The 20,356-nt window shown below is 40.2% G+C and overlaps 1 protein-coding gene across 2 annotated transcripts in view; it reads right to left on the bottom strand.

The window, feature by feature from the left end:
- Window positions 1–625: 625 nt before the first annotated feature.
- Window positions 626–20,356, bottom strand: part of LOC118924315 (cytochrome b-245 heavy chain) — a 32,310-nt gene continuing 12,579 nt past the window's right edge. For both annotated transcript variants that reach the window (XM_036908991.2, XM_036908992.2), the window contains exons 6-13: window positions 18,257–18,447; window positions 15,574–15,703; window positions 12,658–12,750; window positions 10,362–10,615; window positions 9,314–9,476; window positions 8,014–8,160; window positions 4,291–4,415; window positions 626–3,228 (exon numbers count right to left, since the gene is read on the bottom strand). In XM_036908991.2, the coding sequence (XP_036764886.1) occupies window positions 3,102–3,228; window positions 4,291–4,415; window positions 8,014–8,160; window positions 9,314–9,476; window positions 10,362–10,615; window positions 12,658–12,750; window positions 15,574–15,703; window positions 18,257–18,447 (1,230 nt within the window). In that variant the 3' untranslated portion in view covers window positions 626–3,101. The remainder of the gene's footprint in view (window positions 3,229–4,290; window positions 4,416–8,013; window positions 8,161–9,313; window positions 9,477–10,361; window positions 10,616–12,657; window positions 12,751–15,573; window positions 15,704–18,256; window positions 18,448–20,356) is intronic.

The following is a 20,356-nucleotide window of genomic DNA, read 5'->3' as shown; positions in this document are numbered from 1 at the left end:
TCCTCTCTCCAGCCTCAGTTTTTTACCAAGAAAATCAGGATAAAATGGCCACCTTGCAGTGTCCTGAGGGATTAGTCATATGTAAAATGCTTGGGTAGTTGAAGGTGTTTACTGAATGTTAGCTATTTCTATTACTGACGTTTGTTTCGGGTAATGTCCTTTCCCACTATGACAGCATTTGCTGACACCTACAGAAACATGCTCATGCCTCTATACATTTCCTAGAGAGTGGGGATCATAGCTGGATGACTCATTTAGAACAATGACCAACACAGAATCATGAGCATATATATATCCCCAATCTGACTGCATGACATCCAGTTGCAGTTAGGACCTAAGGGATGAATGAAAATGAATAAAAGGGGTCTTGCACTCGGGTTTCTTTGCTTTTGAAATTCTGTCCGTGACATGAGGTGACACACCCTTGTCTCTTATACCAGTGCTGTGATGGTCACTAGGACATTAGCATAGAACTCAGTATTATTTTCCCTTCAGTCCATAAATTGTGCAGTGTTTGACATGTCATATACAAAAACACAGAGCATCTCAATCTCACTGGGGCAGAGAAAATCTTTGTTATCTGAATCTACCATTTAATACCGAAACAATAACACAGACACAGATACTGGGAGAATTCATTAATTTTAATAGTTGAACAGTTTGAATAGTTCAGTCTAGGAATTACCTCTCAGGCCCCCCAAAAATTCCCATACAACACCAATGACTATTCAAATGTCATAAATGCAATATTGCAAAAGCAAGAAAACTAAGAAAAGCCTTCATAGCCTTGAGATTAAAAACAATGCTCAATCATTCTCTCAGCTCAATGCTAAATACTAAATGCTAATAAAGCTGTGCTGGCGGCTGACAGCATGGGAGAAGAAGCAGGAAGCTCTTATAATGACAATCACTTTTACACTCATTTTTCATCTCATAACCAGGATAACACAGGGCAGATCTCTCTGTGCTGGTAACTATGTTGGTGTCAAAGGTAGAAAACCCTGGAGAAACATTTTCAGAGCATCAAATGTAGTTTTGGGTTTTCTTATGCCACATAGGTTAGAGAGGGTCAAGATTCCCAAGTGTCCTTATAACTGTGTTTCCCTCTTGCTCACACTTTGGTGTGAAGAACTGAAAGCATGAATACACAGTCTGAGTCATAGTAACAGCTCAATAAAAATTTGGTGAATGAATGAATGGATTCCCGAGGTGCAGTGTCAGCAGGATCTACCTAAGTTTCTCTAAATAGAAACCTTCCTGGTACATTTTGGGGAGGTGACATTCCCACAGTAAGTCTGACTTGTCAGGACCTACCCATATTGCCCTGGGCATTCTGGGAGCCCAAAGAAACAACTGAGTTCTTGCAAGTTCATCCCATCCCCTGATATGCCCACTCAGCATCAAAATTTGGCCAGAATTTCAGACTGACTACCATATGTAATCCAAATAAAATGAGTATGTGTAAGCCTCCTTCAGTTACATATGATACACCAAATACTAAGAACTCTGGGGCAGAAAGTAACCAATGAGGACCCGTTCCCCCATCCTTCCCTTTGGCCTTTGATGTTTTTCTCACCCTCCTTCTCTTCTTTCCCCCTTCCCTCCCCTGCCTGCTTGACACAGTTTTCTACCCTTTCCCCTGCTTTCTTTTCTTTCTTTCTCATTACCAAAGTTGAAAAGTTCTAAATATCTGTGGCTCCAGAAGGTAGAGCCAATAAAGCTGTTTTTAGATTCCAGAAATAAAAGCAATTCTAAAAAGAACATGTTTCTGATCATACTAGCAGTGATTTAGAGACTCTCTCTTGAACTTACAGATATCTGGAACATTCCATTGGGTGTGAATTCAATAGCTACACAGTAAGCTGGCGATTTTAGTTTCCAGGATGTAAATTTCATGATGATGATGATGATGATATAACAATAACCTTTAGTCACGCAAAGAGCCATTTTGTGTGTATATTTAAGCAAAACAAGGGGTGGATGCTATTTAAAACAAATGGGTATATCAGATACATATTTGTCACAGTTCTTAATTTCCAATTCACAAGTGCTGGCTGGAGAAGACCCTTTCAGGCAGTAAACCAGTTTGCATTTCTTTCATAGCACAGGAAGCAGAACCAGAGTAGCTGGCCAGAGTTATGGGATGAGGTCAATTCTCTGCCTCCAGCTCCCTTTCCTCCTGCTTCAATTAAAAATGTGAGGGGAGCTGCAGGGCATCTCATTGGTTAATATCCTCAGGCTATTCTCTCCTGGCAGGAGAATCAGATTCCTTTGGTCTCTACAAGTAACAGAAGTCACTTCAGTAGATTCTGTTCAAGTCTTTAAATTAGTTAGCTCTTTAGGCATTGTATGTTTCTAAATATCTTTTTATTCATTCATTCATTCAACAAACTTTCACTGAGTATCCACTCTCTGTCCAGCATCACTGTAAATGCTGAGCGATACATTAATTCCATCTAGTCTAATATATTTTGTAGGAAGAATCTGTGACCCAACTAGTAAGCTGTACTGGTAAACTGGAGTATGCTCAGATGTCAGTCCTGTTACTCTTTAAGTGTTGACTCATTCTCACCATATATTATCTCCTAAATATTTGGCAAATTCCTTTCAATATGACCATAATGATAACCAAGATGACACAACATGAAAAATGAATAGCTACTCTCTGGTTTGCTTCTTCTGAGAAGAATACAAACTGATTTTCAGGCAGCCTGATACCATGGGAAAACTACCAAACCTGGAGTCACATGGCCTAGATCTGGTCTCAGCTTCATAATCTTAGGGGTGTTACTTTACCATTTTGAGTCCCCATTTTTTATCTTAAAAACGGAGCCCAGGAAACCTTGCCCTACCTTTCTCTGGCATTACTGTGAGGAAAAAATGACATGTTCCGTAAAAGCACTCTGAATATCATAAAGCCCCATACAAATGCAAATTATCACTATCAAACAATCTTTGATTCCTTTCAGGGAAAACCTCCGCATTATAGGTTCATTTTTCTCCTTTTTTTTAAAAGGGGGGAACTTACATTATCAACTAGGATTATTTGGTTGGGTATATGGCAGCATAACCCACATTCATTTCCTCATGGAAGAGACCAGTTAGAAGTTTTCCTTATTGAAAATGAAATGCACTCCCCGAGGGCCAGACTCTGAGTTGGAGATGCTCTGTTTACTGAGGGTTTCAGCCAAGGATTCAGGTCCACAGAGGAAAACTCCTATTCTGGTACTTTTGGGAAAGAAAGGAAAAAAAGGATAATTTAGATGCTGGGATGAGATAAACTACAAAGCACATGGGGGGGATTTCCTATTGATTTTAGTTCCCAGGGCACAGTTCCCTCTGCTCCTTTGTTTTCCACAAATGGTTGCGTTCAGATTGCCCTGCCTGAGAGGGGCTCAGCCCTGTTCATGCAGGCAGGACACTTCAAAAGGTGACTTCCCTGACAAATGACATTCAAGCAGGGTTCATGGAAACTTCTACCACAGAGAAAATTGTGGTGAACTGGTGTCCCTGGACTACTTCCCTTTAGGGCTCTGTGTCCCCAGACCACCGTCTCCAGTATCTTGAAATCAGGAACAAATCTGCTTTAGGAACAATACTGCCAACAGGTTGGTGTAGCTTCATCCCCCTACATTTCAGACTCTAAGGTCTTGTTCCTCAAGGTGTGATTCCAGGCCTGTAGCCTCAGAGTCAGCTTTTTAAGAATGCAGATTCTTGGGTCCCACCCCATACCCACTAAATCAGCCTCTATTTTTAAAAGATCCCCAAGTGATTTATATGCGCATTAAATTGTAAAACACAATGGCCTAATGGATGCATTTACGGTGATTTCTTGAATTTATCAGGTGTTTCAGAAATAGAGAATTCCCTCAGAGCTCCAGGATAGCTAAAGCTTTAGTGAGGACAGAAAGGACCTTGGATGTATCTCAACTTATGATTTTAGACCCAAAAGCTAGAACTGAAAGTGGGGACAGTGTCTCCTTACTAATAAGTATAAATTGTATTGAATTAAAAGAAGTATATACGCTAGTGAGATTTGGGAGACAAAAGAAAAGTGCAGTAAGTCTGAGGTGCAGTTCTGGGAGTCTGTTTAGAATGATTCTCCAGGTAATTTTGGTGTGATTTAAAGACTACCTCTTAAACTCATGAAATATCTAGAACCTTCTATTGGCTGTGAATATAGCAATCTAGGCATTTTAGTTTCCAGGATATATAAACCTAGCCATGTTTGGAAGCTGCTGCTTTAGGCAGATCACAGCCTCAAGAACACAAACGTGGGGGACTCCTTACTTTGGGTGTTGACTTGCAATTGTCTTGAACTCATTATCCCAGTTGGGCCGTCCATACAAGGTCTTTTGTTTCAGGCCTGTGATCACATCTTTCTCCTCATCATGGTGCACAGCAAAGTGATCAGCCTGCAGGAAAGGACATGGATTCAGAAAAAAAGAGATGCTATAAAAAAAAAACACAGGTAAATTCACATATCTCACAAACAAGCTCTCACTACCCATTCTAAACCATGCATATATAGGGCACGGCACCATGCTGAGGCTAGAAGGTAAAAAAAACACGAACGAACTAGGTCTCCTCAGGTAATTACCAATTTAGAATGGCAGACCTTGACATATAAATACAAAAAATCCCATTTTGTAGAATACAGTATGATGAGTATCGTGGAAGAGGCACATAGCTCAATGAGAACAAAGAAGAGAGGCGGGTGGAGGATATGGGAAGGTTTCAGCATTTATGCCAGGCTTTGAATGAAGTGTGCGTAGGATTCGGATTCTCTGTCTCACTGTATTTCTCTCTGTTCTACATCTGACTTTCTCTCCTCACCCTAATAAAACCCCACTCCTTTTGGGAGAATCACTGAGAATTAAAAAAATAATAGATTCAAATACATTCAGAGTTTAGTAACATAATGAGACATCAAACTAAGCCTAAAGCTACTGTTATGTGCATGTGGGGTGGAAGACATAGTCATGCTAGGCAGGAAAATAGATAATGAGCAGGGTGGAGAGAGAATAAGGCCTGTAAAGCCCACTAAAAGGGACTCAAAGAGTTAACCAGATAAAACTAGAGAGCCAGAAAAGACTCAGAGTTAATGAGTTAATTAGTTGAAGCTCCAAGGGCCAGGAGTAACTTGGAATGTCCAGATATTCCCCGGATAAACAAAAATACCCCAGGACAGCCCATGTCTTCATTGTGTCAATTAGATCATGCCATTGTAAGATTCACTTTAGCTTGCTAAGAGTCCCAGCTTATTCTTTAATTTAACCTCTATGCTGTTTTCTTCTCTTCCAGCCCATAACCAAGTAATCTGCAACTTGGGCAGGAGACAAGCATCATGATTAATTTAGCAAACAAGCCCAGATATAAACAGCATAGCAAAAACAGGAAAGATTCCATCTTAAAGCTAAGATTACATTTTAAAACCCAGGAAGTGAAGAAGATTCTTAACATATTCTTTGGCAAGCAGACAATAACTCAGCCAGCCTTGGGGGCAGGGCAGGTGGACTTGATTGACATATTCCCAGAGGGAAGCTGCTATTCTCGGGAGGAACAGTAAATTTCTTGTGTTAAGCTAATTTTGCAGAATTACCTGGAGGACTAATAATAGAAGAGACATGAAGTCTCTCATCAAAGATAAACATCTTGAGACCATTTAACAAGTCCACACCCCCTAGGCCTTCGTCACATTCCTGAAAAATACTTAAAAGGGGAAACCCCTAATCTTTCAGCGCGTGTCTTCTCTGAGGTAGCCCACACTTCCTTTCTCCTAGTGTGCACCTTTTTGCCTTAAATAAACTTTTTCTCAACCTTGCAGGGTGCCTCTCTCTGAGGTTGCTCGCACTTTCTCTCTCTTTAAATAAACTTAAACGTTTCAGAGTGCCTCTCTCTCTGAGGTTGCCCGTACTTTCTTTTTTAAGTGAATAACTTTAAATAAAACTTTTACTCTGCTTCACTACTGTGTCTCTGCCCTTCAGTTCTTTATTGAGGCAGGGACAAGAACCAAGGAAAATAAACAATGCCCCCCCCAACATATTTGGTGTTGTGACTCGGATGTATTTCCATTCCCGATAAGCCGCATGTGCCTCGCCCTCTGGCTGGAGGCACTCCCTCACTCACTATTTACTTCTTCTCTAGGAATCCTTCCCTTCCTTCCTCTGTCTCTCATGGACCAAAAACAGCATATAGGTTAGGCTAAAGAATAAGCTGGGACTCTTAGCAGGCTAAAGTAAATCTTACAATGGCATGATTTAATTGACACAATGAAGACATGGGCTGCACTGGGATACTTTTCTTTATCTGGGGAATATCTGGACAATCCAAGTTACTCCTGGCCCTTGGAGCTTCAACTGATTAACTCATTAACTCTGAGTCTTTTCTGGCTCTCTAGTTTTATCTGGTTAACTCTTTGAGTCCCTTTTAGTGGGCTTTACAAGCCTTATTCTCTCCCCACCCTGCTCATTATCTATTTTTCTGCCTAACAGTCACCTGTCATTTTCTGCTACCATTCTAGGGGGCCTCAGTTTGAATAACAAATATTTTTCATAAAAGTGGTTAATTAAGTTTATTTAAAAATTAAATCCAACCTTAAATTCACTGAATAGCATATGGATGATGGGGATAGAGGAGGTTAAAAAGGGTGGCTACTCTGGTTTAATAATTCTACAGGGACCAGTTTTGCAAAGAAAATAATTATTTTTTAAAGCACATAAATTTCCCATTTAAAAACTGTGTCTGGCTTTTTAAATAACAAAACTGCAAAGCAATTTATATATTATAGGTTTTTTCCTGGGTTTTGTTTTTATCAAGTATATTTTGTTTGGTTTTAAATTGCAGAAGTGGCATCTTGAAACCATGTTTTCTGGAGCACCAGTTTTCATGGTCTTGGGTCCCTGTATGTACATTTGCAACAGAACTCTTCTCAGACTTAGAGAATCTCTGATAAGCAATATGCCAAAACCCAAATGAGAAGTCAGTTTTCACAAGTACAAGGTGCAAGTGAAAGATGCCCAAGACTGAGGAGCCAATACGTGGATATGGCCAGCTGAGACAGTGGCCAGAAATGGGCAAACACTCTCACCTAGCTCCTCACTCAGGGGGTCAGCTTATGCTCCTTTTAGGCCATTCTTTGTTGTGGGGGGCTGTATGTCTTGTGAATTCTAGGATGTTTTCATTGCTAAATAGCCCTGGAGGGAGGAGGTTAATATACATATATATCACACACACACATACACACATATACATTACATATACATACATCACCTTCCTTAGATGTATTTTGTTTAATTTACAAATGAGAATCATGAACTACTGGGGGTTGCTAAGAGCACAGGCTCTGGAGCATTCTGACTCTGCCACTTTACTAGTTGGGTGCCCTTGGACAAATGACATAACCTGTTCTGGACCCTGGTTTCCTTATATGTACATGTGGATCATAATAGTAGCTACTTCATAGGGTTGTTGCAAGGACTGAATTAGATAATCTATGTAAACACTAAGAACAATGCCTGGCTCATAGTATATGATTAATAACGATTAGCAGTTATTATTACGAATTATTAAATGTATTGTATATGTTACAAAACATGCATAAATGTAAAATTAAAGGAATATATATGTATGTATGTGTGTGTGTATATGTATATGTGTATAAAGAGAGACAGAAAGAGAGAAAGAAAGCTAGTATTTTCTGAGAACCTGGGGATCACCTTATTCACCTGGTTTGAGACCCCTGGTAGGAGCATTGCTCTAAAAAGGTCAAAGTCATGGCTTTTATTCCCTTGTAGGCTCCTTAGCTTAGATCTGTTCTGCAGATAGCAATTTTGAGTCTAGTCTCCAGTCTGAATACATGGAGATACTGAGTGAGAGTGTATGGGCTGGATCACCTGAATCCATCAACTGTTCTTGGTAAAAAACAGTATGCAAGACATTTCAATAACCAGAGGGCAAGTCAGTAAGCCCTGGGTGCTCTGCAAAGAATGAGATGTGAGATCTTGTCCTCACCTGAGACTCATCCCAGCCGGTGAGATGGATGTTGTAACTGAGGAAGCCAGCATTGTTCCTCTCCTGCATCTGGGTCTCCAGCAGCTGTAGCAAGTCTGCAAACCACTCAAAGGCATGTGTGTCCCGGCACAGCCAGTAGAAGTATATCTGAAAGGAGGATGGATCATGTTGCTGATTACATTGAAACAGGCCTTGGCGGCACTGACATACGGATTTCTACTCCCTCCCCAACTTTTTCCTGCTTCTCAAAATGCCTAAAAACAGAGGTTCACAGAAAGCTCTGGACATTTCATGAGTTAGCTCCTATGAACCTGCTCTGGCCTTCACACTGGCAGGGAGTAAATAAGAAACATTAGCCCACCACCTCCTACTTTCCTTCTGGGTCTGCTCTTGTGCTCCCGGAATCCCTGGCTTCCTTTATGCCTCCTCTCAGGGAGACTAATGGGATGGAGACTAGCAGTGATTGCCACCCCACTACTTCCCTGCCTGCTACTGCCAGACACTCCTGAGTTCCTCCTTCTACCCACACCTCCTCCAGAAAAGAGGGGAAGGGAGAGTGAAAGTCAAGGTTAGCTCAACGGGCCTGTGAGAGGTTATCTCTACAATTATTCAAATGGCTCACATTTTATTAAAGATGTCCTTTATCAGGCAATGCAACCAAATTTACATGTGACAAAAAATCCCCTGGGAATTTATTCTGAGGAGATAACCAGAATGAAAGTAAAAATTTCATGAAAGGACATGTGTCCTGCCCAACTCTGCAAGAAGGTATTGAGGGACCAGAAGTGGAATCAAATCTCAATGTCTAACATAGGATGACAGAAAAATTATTCTATAGCCCCCCAATGGAACATGAAGAAATCATTAAAAATGATCATTATAAAGCCTATGACAACACTGAAAAATACTGTATGTTTTTTAAAAGCAGAACATGAAATTGCACATACTCAGTATTTGCAGCTTTCTAAAGATATGTAAACAGGTACACAAATACTGAAAATTGAGTATGCAAAATGGATAGCTATTGGGTTAGGGCTGTGAATGCTTTCTCTCCTTTCCAGCTTTCTTTCCACTGAATTCTAGTAATGCATGACTTTCAATAATAGGTCTGCTTATATAGAGGCACACTGAACTTATCAAATAGCCCTGTTACCAGAAGCCTGCCCCTCTGGAACCACCTGGAACATGTCTTCTCATCCTGGTTCTCTGCTAGCCTCTGCCCTCCGCCCCATGGCTCTCAGGCCTCACTTGGCAGAGTGTGATGACTTCTCCCAAACCTCTGAGAAATGGAGGAACCTACCTTTTTGAGCCTCAGGTTGGTGGCATTATTGCAATATTTGTACCAGACTGACTTAAGAATAGATGCGAAAGGTGTGACCCCGATTCCTGCTCCCACTAACATCACCACCTCGTAACTGAACACATCTTCACTGGCTGTGCCAAAGGGTCCATCCACAGCTATCCTGCAGGGAAGTGTGGGACGAGATGGTTACAGAGCTGTCTTGCTCTTCAGAGGACGGGGCACACATTATTACTGGAGGTGTGCAGTATGTTACTTCAAACTGGGACAAGGTATCTCTGGGACACTTTCCTCTAAGAAATAGCTTCCAAGAAACCAACTAGGTGCCAAGACTGGGGCTGGAAGGAATTTTTTAGATGACTGAAAACATTTAATAACTCTCATGGATTTTTTTTGAACTCCCCACCTCCTTCACCCACCACTAGACACACACACACACATACACACACATGCAAGTCTATGTATCTCTTGCTAGGGTATCCTGCACTGAAATTTCTGCTTCACTGCATAATGAAGTAAAGTGAGAATTTTATATGTCATCATAGAAAACACAGTATCTTGTAAATTCAATTATCTCCACTTTTCATAACTATTCGTTGAGTTAATCAACAAACTTGTCTTCAGCATCTACTAAAAGCCTGGCACCATGTGAGGCATGTGAAAAGAAGGAGGTAAAGTGAATAATAATATGGGATTTACCTTCAAACAATGTATGCCAACTACATTTTAAGACTACCTTTGATATACATAATTTTCTGGTTCAGAAAGTCAATATACCTTTTCCTTGACCCTTGCATATTTAAAGGAATTTGGGGATATTCATTATCAATATTTGATTGAAATATTTTATATTTCACATAAGATTTATAAATATATGCATAAATATACCACATACCTAAAATGGGGAGCCCAGAAATAGCTACCTGCATTTGTAGAACCTGTGTGTTTCATCAAACTCAGGAGACAGCATAGTGAGAAATGGGATAAGAAGAGTTGGTGACCTTTTTCCTGAACTCATAGACCTTTGTAATATGTGCTTTCTACTCACTTAGGTAGTTTCCAGGCATCTTGAAACTCCTGCTTATCACAGCCACAAGCATTAAACAGTCCCTCTGTCCAGTCCCCAACAATGCGGATATGGATGCTAAAGAAGTCTTCCTCAGGGGCAGAGGTCAGCGTGAAAGGGTGCCACTCCAGCCTGGACACCTTGGGGCACTTGACAAAAATGTACTGTCCCACCTCCATCTTGAATCCCTTCTTCTTCATCTGTAGCTCGATGGTTTTGAAAGGGTGAGTGACTACCTACGAAACAAAACATCTCTGTGGCAACTACACTTTCCCCAAGTACTTGCCTTTTCAGTGTCCATGTGGATACAAGGGGAGCTAAGATGCCCCAGCTGAGCTAAGGTCCCCTTTTCAGGGCCAACACAGCAGTTGCTCTAGCAGATGTGTCTCCCACTGGGAATTGCTCTTGGCTGTAGCACCTGGCCAATGATGAGCTGATGCAGGGATACAAGGACCTCAATTTGGGACATCTCCAAGGGGCCATTCTGACCCTAGCATTGCCCCATGGGATCAGCTGAGGCTGCAGTTGCAACCACACTGAGGGTCAGCTATTTCTTCTCCCCAATCCTGCCTTTCTTTTCTTTACAATTGATCTCCTGAGAACATGCCCCAGTAAACCTTCTGCATGCTCTTCTTCATCTCAGAGTCTTTGCCAGGGAATCCAACCTAAGACACCAGCCTACTGTGATATTTTTTTTCTCTAAGAAGTCAAGGCAGATGCTAGAAACAGAAAGAAGAGATGGTTTCCTGTTCAGCCTTCCTGTCTCCCCAGGCAATGGTCGAGAGCCGTAGCAGCTGGACAGAAGAGACCCCACTGGCTGGTTATATACCAATATTCCCCCAAACCAAGCCTAATGTTCTGATATATCTTTGTCCTGAGCCACACCTTAAGCCTGCTGCAGTCCATGAATTATTTCTTCATTTCTCCCTACCTGGGGAATACACCACCCATCTCTCCCTGAACCAGGCCCTACCCACCTATTGCCATCCTTATCCCACATGTACACAAATGTTCATAATAGTTTTGTTTATCAGAGCAAAAATTGGAAACAGTCCAAATGTCCATCAACTGGTGAGTTGGTAAATCATTTTAAATAAAGAACACAATAAAAACCTCTCATTGCCATATAGAAAGTAATATAATATTTCTCTGATGATCCCTGAGACACCTAGAAGAACTTTATACATATAACTAGAAACAAACCAAGGGACAGCAAAGGAAGAAAAATCAACAGAAACAACAGCAGCTTCCTAATGTTGACTGACATTGCTAAGCTTTTCTTTTCACAGGTGAGGAAGAATAGAATGGGAAAACCTTTTAATAAAAATTGCCAAGCATTTCCAAAACTTGTGTTGTAAATACATCTTGCATGATAATGCTGTAACCAACTTCCCTCCATCACTGCAATAAAGATTTGAAAACAGAAAATGAAAATGTCTGAAAAATTTTTTGAAAATTATGTTTACCGTATTGTAATTTTGCTACCACAAGCAAAATTGGGATTGAACTAAATAAAATGTTCTAGTGGATAGCATTGTCGCTGGAATACTTTTGGATAACACTTTGTTTCTTATGTGCATTTATATGAGAAGAAAATGAGTATTTTCTTCATAGGAAAACAAGTTAGCTTTAGAAATATGTTCAAGGGAATTGCTTGTCTGGTTAGTCAGTTTTAGTCTAAAAAAGGAAATTTTGTGGCAGCTTGTTTTGCTGATCTGTGGCATTTTTCTTATAATACAATATAAGTATCATAAAAGGAGAACTATTGTAGCTTCCTGTATTTCAAGATTTCTAATGCCAGTTGGACTAACTTTATTAGAACCTTCCATAGGTACCAAGAAAGAAAACCTAGTGTGGAAACAGGAGGAATTTGTAACCCATAGTAAGCTTTTGGTACTCTTTGAACCGTATTGAATTGAATTTTATTTGATAAGAATAGTCTTGTCTGGTGTGTCTTGAAACTATAACAAGGAGTTTCCATTTCTTGGAATATGTATGTATATATGTTTGCATTCTTCCTCTCTCTATTCATGCACACAAACACTTGGCTTTTGTTTGACAGAAAATGTTAACTTCCAGTTTCTTCAGTTAAAAGGCCCAACCATTTGAATATCAAGCTAAGTACATTGAAATGAAGTGTAGGTCTTCTCTCTGCCCTACATTTAATCTAAAGACACCAAGTGAAAGACAGCTCTGGCTAATGATATAATAGAGAACTTGGGTAAGTTTGTCCATGACATTGTTAGATACTATTAGTAATTCCCAAACCAGCCAATACCTTTGTGATGACCACCTTCTGTTGAGATCGCCAAAACCGTACCAACCTCTCACAGAGATACAAGAACATGGGACCCACTATCCATTTCCAAGTCTGTAATCAGAGCAAAAAATGAAAACAAAAAAAGATGTGTTAAGGGGTGATAACTAATAAAAGATCCATAGGGACAAAACATTTTAGAAGTCAAGTTAATCTTTATAGGTTTGCTTAGATACTTGATATTAAATTAGTAAATTTCTTCTGCAACAGAATGCATGAAAAATATCTAAAATTAAAATAAATTTTGAGCCAGTAAAAATGAACATTCTGTTTGGCCATATTGGGGAACTATATCTACAGTATGAAACTTTCCCAAGAGGAACTGCCCACAAAAATGGGATTTCCTCCTAGTGTTGCAACAGCAGTTGCAAATAACTCCACAGCAGAGCAAGTTTAGTTTCGGAATTAACATTTCTCCAGAGGATAGCATTTCAACAAGCGTATTTTTAATGTAACATTACAACTGCTTTCCCTTGGCCATGTAACCAAAGCTTAATCTTTTGCAAGATGAGAAATTACTCGCAAGAACTTGGCTGTTTCTCTAACATCCTGGTAAGTTCTAGGAGCTGTGCAATGCACTTACTAAGTAGATAGAAACCAAAACATTTTTAGACTTCTCTAGATTCCCCTCTTGTCAGAATATGCTGTGTTTCAGAACACTGGAATTGCCCTGGAGAGTCATTGGCTATATATAAAAACATTTAGGCCAGACAGATCCATACTGTGACACAGGTAGTTAGGTTCCTAGCTTAATACCTGAAGTAGCAAAGAATTTTAGAAGGCAGTATCATCTAAAAGATGATAATCACAGAATGGATTTGAAGAAGGAAAAAAAAAAATCAGAGTACTTCCCATAGTCTCACATATGATCTTTCTGTTACTTTTTTTTTTGTTACATTTTTAAAAGAAACTTACTGTTGGAAGCTGAGAGCACCTGAATCCAGCAAAGTTGAAGAATATCTACCCCAGAAGTCAGAGATGTTTTGCTACTGGCTTTTGTTTTCATGCAACAGGTTTTTAAAACAGTGTGGCATCATCCATCTATTTCCTGGGTGCCACAGTGGGGCCCCACTGAATGGAGCCAAGTCTTGGACATTATCATTAATATTCTCAGAAACCCTGAAAATTCTTTGAGGTAGATGCCTGTTAGGGTAGCAGTACTCTGACTCCAACTGTGTTCAAGGAAATGTGCCTTCCCCTAGCCCATAAGAGGGCCTGCATTCAGTTCCCTTTTTATCCTTTTTATTGATGTCTGCATGTAGTGGAGGCAGTTCACTGATGAGTTGATTGCTTTTATTAATAAGCAAGGATGCTTAAAGATGTTAAGTCCCCAGACAGTGTGCTGTGTCTAGAGGAAGAGTATTCCTATGTTAGGAGAGTAGGGGAAAAAAAAGAGAAAATGGGATGTGAAATTTGCCTTTATATTATAATGTGCTTAAGGAAAAAATAATAATCTTGCTCAGAAGCCCTGTACAAATGTTGACTTTTGTCTAGTTTTATACCAACAGTTGGCATGCTACCCAATAAAGTACATTGCTTGCCAAAGGGGGAAAAGATATGAAGATTACAGGGCCCACTTCTCACTCTACAGAGCAGAGATATTGAGAATAGACAAAACAGAGGTAGCTCCCAATAAAAGGTAAACATTTCAGCATGTTTTCCATCAGACATCCTTGCCATGCTCCTGCTATACCATGTGCTACCCTTGGGTGTTGGTATGAATCTGGTTGTCCAGCCTCCTTTATAGGTCAAAGATAGGACCTCCCAATGCCTAAAGGCAGACCTATGTGTCACCTCAACAGTTTCCTTCCCAAGTCTGAAAGCTGTATAGGAAGTCACCTGAAGAAAATGAAAAGATTAGAAAAGATATATGCACCTCTATGTTTATTGCCACCATTATTTACAATAGCCAAGATATGGAAGCAGCCCAAATGTCTGTCAATAGATGAAGGGATAAAGAAGATGTGGTACATATTCACAATGGAATATTCCTGAACCATGAAAAAGAATGAAATCCATAGATAGAACTAGAGGATATTATGTTAAGTGAAATAAGTGAGGCAGAGAAAGACAAATACCAAATGATTTCACTTGAATGTGGAATCTAAAAAACACAACAAGTCAACAACCAAGTAATAAAAACTCAGAAACAGACTCATAAATACAAAGAACAAACAGATGGTTGTCAGATGGGACTCGGTTGGGGGCATAGGTAAAATAGGTGAAAGGGAATAAGAGGTACAAACTTCCAGCTATAAAATAAATAAATCTAGGAGATGAAAAGCATAGCATGGAAATATAGTCCATAACATTGTAATGGCTTTGTATGGTGACAGATGATAACGCTACTTATTGTGGTGAATATTTAGTAATGTATATATATGTGGAATCACTATGTCATACACCAAAAACTAGTATAATATTGTAATGCCAACTATACTTCAATAAAAATTTTTTTAAAAAGGAAGTCTTACTTCCTGGTATCTGCAGGGGCTCCTAGCTCCTTATAATTGATTATCGGAGCTCTCCAACTCAGCTCAAGATGGAGTCACTCTGAAAATCATTAACTGGTATTATTGTGGTCCTCCCATCCAGAAGAGAAGAGATGAAACTTCTTGAACCCAAACAGCACTTTAAAAAAACAGTGCTTTTCCAAGTTTTATATCAGAACGTTCATAACAGACCAATGCAGAGCTTACTTTTCAATAAATAATTTCAGACAATAAGTGTAGCAGGAAAACAGTAGATACTTAGAACATTCATGCAGTTCCGTGAAATTCCTAAGGCACAGCTCTATGATATTTGTGTATATTTCTTAGACACAATTTGAAGTCTGTTGGTAATGAAACTGTAATAGGAACAATGAAGTGTACATACCATAGGAGGGTTCCCAGAGAACTGTGGGATTGTGCAATTTTCTACTTTTCCCCATTGTGCGATTTTGTCTTGACAGTTTTCTGGGTCATGATGACTCAAACTATCTGCAGTCTGCCCACGTACAATTCGCCTAAGGAGGAAATTAAGTTCAGACCATTTAGTAGAAAGAAATTAAGCTCTTAGGTTTTTGAGATTCTGGGCATATTTTAAGTATTCTAATATGGGTCCTGTACTTTTCACCTAAAAGTAATAACTTATTGCCCCCTCCAAATTGACAAGAAGGGAAAGAAAATATGTAATCTTCAGCAATTGGAAAAAAGTATATAGTGGCACAAAGAATATTTATACGTACATGTTTTCTGAAAGGGAGCATTTGTGCTTCTGTTTTGAGTATTATTTTCATTTACGAATGAACAAACAAAACCAGAAAACTGCAAATCCAGCAGAGGAACCTCTAGCCCATACACTGCCTTTGTGCAGATTAGAACAAGATGGCCCCTCTGTGACAACAGTCATACAGGCAAAGAGCTTGGCTGGAAGAGCTAATTGTATTCCCCTTGGCCAGGCACCCTTATGTAGTTAACAACCTGTACAATTATACACAGCAGGCCAGAGGTTTCGTACAATGCTTTGTTTGTTGTTTCAAAACTGTCTTAATTAAACCAAAAGGTTCAAATTAACTTAAGAAGAGTTTGTGGAGATGATGACATTGTCACAGATATCAACACTAATGGTGTGTCCCTTGAAGCGTTCAGAGCCCATTCACTACAATTCAATACATATTAATTAAGCAACTACTAACACATAAGACAATGTTGGCTGAGTGTGAACAGAAGGATGGAGGCACAAAGTTGAGTAAGTCATGTCCCTGACCTCAGAGAAGATCAGTGGTACAATCTTCATAATATATAAAGAGACACATAAGGCCCTTTGTAAAAGTTTGTTTGGGGAACCTAAAATTTATTGTGCCACATGGTATATTCTGAGCATGTTTCAGTTCAAGGTCACTAACCATCCCTTTTTATCCCTAGGTCTTGGGGAAGAGCATCAAGATGTACGAGCATCTATTCTGTGCCAGGCCTAGGGAAAGACACTGTGCACAACTTACCTCAGTTAATCTTCATAATAGGCCAGAAAGACAAGTATTAGTACTCCTATTGTACATGTGAGGACCCCGAGGCTCAGAGAGACTAGTTAACTAGAGGCAGGATGATTTGGTAAAAACAAGTCTGAACGAGAAATCCCAGGGCCACCTCTTACTAGTTTTGTGGTCTTGAGCAAGTTATTTAATTTCTTTTCAGCCTCGGTTTCTTCAGCTGTAAAATAGGCTAATAGCACCTCATTAAAGGCTTATTTTAGTGAACATTTGGCGTGATGCATAAACAAATGCCAGACACAAAGTAAAGGTTCCAACAAATGATAACTAGTGAAGTTCCTAATGCCCAAGTTTACATAGGGAATAAGTGATAGGAAAAAAAATCTGATTTCCTCCTCTTCTCAATGTGAGGACCAGAAGTAAGAACACTTGGCTTTAATCCCAGTTCCGCTGCTACCCAGCTATGGGACTGTGAGCACTCAGCCAAACCGTGTAAATAGCAGATTCTCCTCAAATGCCATAAATACAGCTCCTCTGAGTGCTTCCAAGGAAAATGCATGTCTATGAAACTGTATGAACAGAAAGTGGTAGAATTACCAAGCTAGAGAGAAGAGATTAATTTTTTTTTTCTCTAGGATTCTCTAAAATACCTGCATTACGACTAAGTCCCATTTGAAGATACTCTTGCTTTAGGAGAGTCAAGAGATTCTTTGCACAGATATTTCAGTGTTTTGAAATTGTTAATCACAGATCAGAGGAAGCAAGTCGATGGAGAATGCACACAAGTAGTTGCCTGATGCTGCTTCTCCCCACACTCCCCTTTCCACCCTCAGGTCTTGGACATCCAGGCCCGTGTGTCTCTACGATAGCATTATCTTGGCCTGCCGTGGACCACCTGGGCTCCAATCCCAGCTATGCCACTTACAGACTGGAGGCTGGAGCTACACATCTTACCTTTCTTAGTCTGTTTCTTTGCCTACAATGCCCCCAGAAAATGGGGATAGTAAGAACATCTCTACCTTTTGGAGGATAAAAGGAACATTAAGTGTTGGTAAGAAGTACTCAATAGAATTTAAGTCATACCTTTATTATATTAGAATGATCGAAGGCAATTAATGATGGATCCATAGTGCCTGAGATCCATCCTCATACACAGAAGGCAATCAATAAATGATTGGCTTGAATCAAAACTCATTGAACTACAGCAAACCTTTCCACTTGATCATTAACCCCTCTAGCCTGGGAGTTTGTCTAATTTACCAGCGATTAAGCCACAGGAAGCATCACTGCAGGCATCCAACACGCTAACACCACTGTCAACATGTTTTATACACTTGCAAAGACACTCAAATGTGTATTTTTCAAGTTTGCTATAAATAACTGCACTATGAATAGCTATTAATCAAGTACAAGAAACTAAAGTGCTGCTGGGTGGTTTCTACCAAACTGACCTCTGTTGTCCCTTCATATCCCATCAGCAGGTAGGCTGGCCACACACGGACAAGGAGGTCACTCTGCTTCTAACAGAGCATCACACCTGGAAACTGAGGGACATAAAGTACTTGGCTTTAGAGTCCAAACACTCACTCAGCTCCATGGATGGCAAGACCGATGAAGAAGATCACAAAAAGATGGTGTGTGTACCAAAACACTTCAAAGTAAGACCTCCGGATGGTTTTGGTGGATGAGGTGATAATTAATATGAGACACAGCGTGATGACAATTCCAGTGATGCCTGCCAACCGAGTCACAGCCACATACAGGCCTCCTTCAGGATTCTGTAAAATACACACACACATGCACACACAGAGGCACACAAACACGTTTGTCAGTTCTCAAATGCAGAACTATCTACTAATAAATTGTCTGGTATATAGAGCAACAGGCATTTTCATTCCTCCTTCAGATAATCCTAACCATCCCTCACAGAGTGATATAGACCTGGAATAGATATTTTTCAATTGAACCAACTTTTATGTGGTTGGGTGTCATAGGAAATATGAACTGATACATTGAAATAGTTCAAAGGGAATATCAGATAAAGGAAATCAGTCAACCATAAGATGTCCTAAAAGGATCTGAAGCTCTTTCTCTCTTTGATTTGGAAAAGGCCACAGTGCTTAGTTTGCAAACGTATTCTGGACATGTCTAACATCTTAGGCTGGGTTCCTCCAAAGCAGATCCTGAGATGAGGATTCATGGGCAAGTGATTTAGAAAAGATACGCTCTGGAAGAAACTAGTAAGGGAATGGTTAATAGCACAAGCAAGAGGAACAAGTCAAGCAAGAAGGTGATCTCAAGCCAAGTCTTACACAGGAAGCTTCAGCCTAATACTGCAGGGAAACTGTGGAAGGTAAGTCACACCTCAGAGATGATCCTAACTCAAAGCAACGAAGCTCGGCTTTCATACCTCACACCCATCAGTTATTAGCTAAAGGTTGCCCAGGGAGAGGTAGCCGTTCTGGACCTTCCAGATCTCTGAGCTTGTGGGCAAAGGGACTCCCACAGCTGCAGGGTGGTCCTCTGAGGAAGAAATGCAAGTACAGGAAATTGAAAGTGAAAACAAAGGGTGGGGAGCGCAGACACAGTAAAACCAGTGCCAAGAGATCTAGGCGGAGACTGACAGCATTGGCTCACCTAGTGTGTTCACATTGCCACCCTTATACATCATTAAATAAACAGTTTGAAAGAAAAACTATCCCAAATATTACTGAAAAAGAATTTGCTGTGTTTGATGCAAGTATTTTCATGTAGGCCTGAGGATAATCATTTCTGCAAAATTAAGGGACTTCTCTTGGAATGTTTTCAAAACACAAGGAAACATGTTTTGGAACTTGCTGTATAGTAATATAATTTGGCCATCATCCCAAGCCACTAGATGCATGCAGATGACCTGGAGTTCTCCCCTCAAGTACAGAAAGCATCAACAGCTGTTAGAAGGGAAGAAGTCCTTGCCTGTGGATACCCCAAATGGCTGCCCCTGAAGAACCACTGAGTGCCCCCCAGTGCACTGTGCTTCTGAAGGAACGACAATGAGCAGACATAGGCTACCTTTCAGATGTTGTAAGCAAGAAAGAAGAAAAGCATCCCTGACAGCTGTATTAACAACTAGGCCAGGGTGTTGCCTACTTCACACAAATAATTTCATAGAACACCGACATCAGACATGGTGATTCTGTACTGCCAAGACAAAAACATAAGTGACTGCTGCTTCTTTATCTATTATAGATTTGGCCCCATTCTATTCCTTCTGCCTTCTAGAAAAAAACTACTAAGATACCCAATTCTAGAACTACCCCCAGTTCCTGACCATACATGATCCACAGCAAATCCTTGCTTCCTTAAACTCTTCCAAAATCATTTAACACAATCCTGTTCCTAGGATGAGCCTCTCTTAACACTCGCCTGAGATGCCTCAGACTTTCTCATGTTGTGAGGTCTATTTTGCTGCAGTAAATAATAACTCAACTTTGCTTGACTAAATGTGTGTTCCTGTCTTTCTTGACTGGTGGGCATTGTCATAGGTGGGCCTGAGTTACTCCAGCTTCCACAGGTAAGCTTAAGGAACTGGAAAACATCTAGAGACCCTTCACACACAAGATCAGGAGTGTGGGTGACATTTTCTCTGCACCCACATTCTTAGAACTTAAGGACTTGTTCCTCTGATAGTCAACTTTTGTCATTGCT

This window comes from Manis pentadactyla, chromosome X (genome assembly GCF_030020395.1).
Source record: "Manis pentadactyla isolate mManPen7 chromosome X, mManPen7.hap1, whole genome shotgun sequence".
In the NCBI taxonomy this organism is placed as follows: domain Eukaryota; kingdom Metazoa; phylum Chordata; class Mammalia; order Pholidota; family Manidae; genus Manis; species Manis pentadactyla.
Note: the sequence above shows the minus strand (reverse complement) of the source record. Positions and strands in the feature narration are given on the sequence as shown.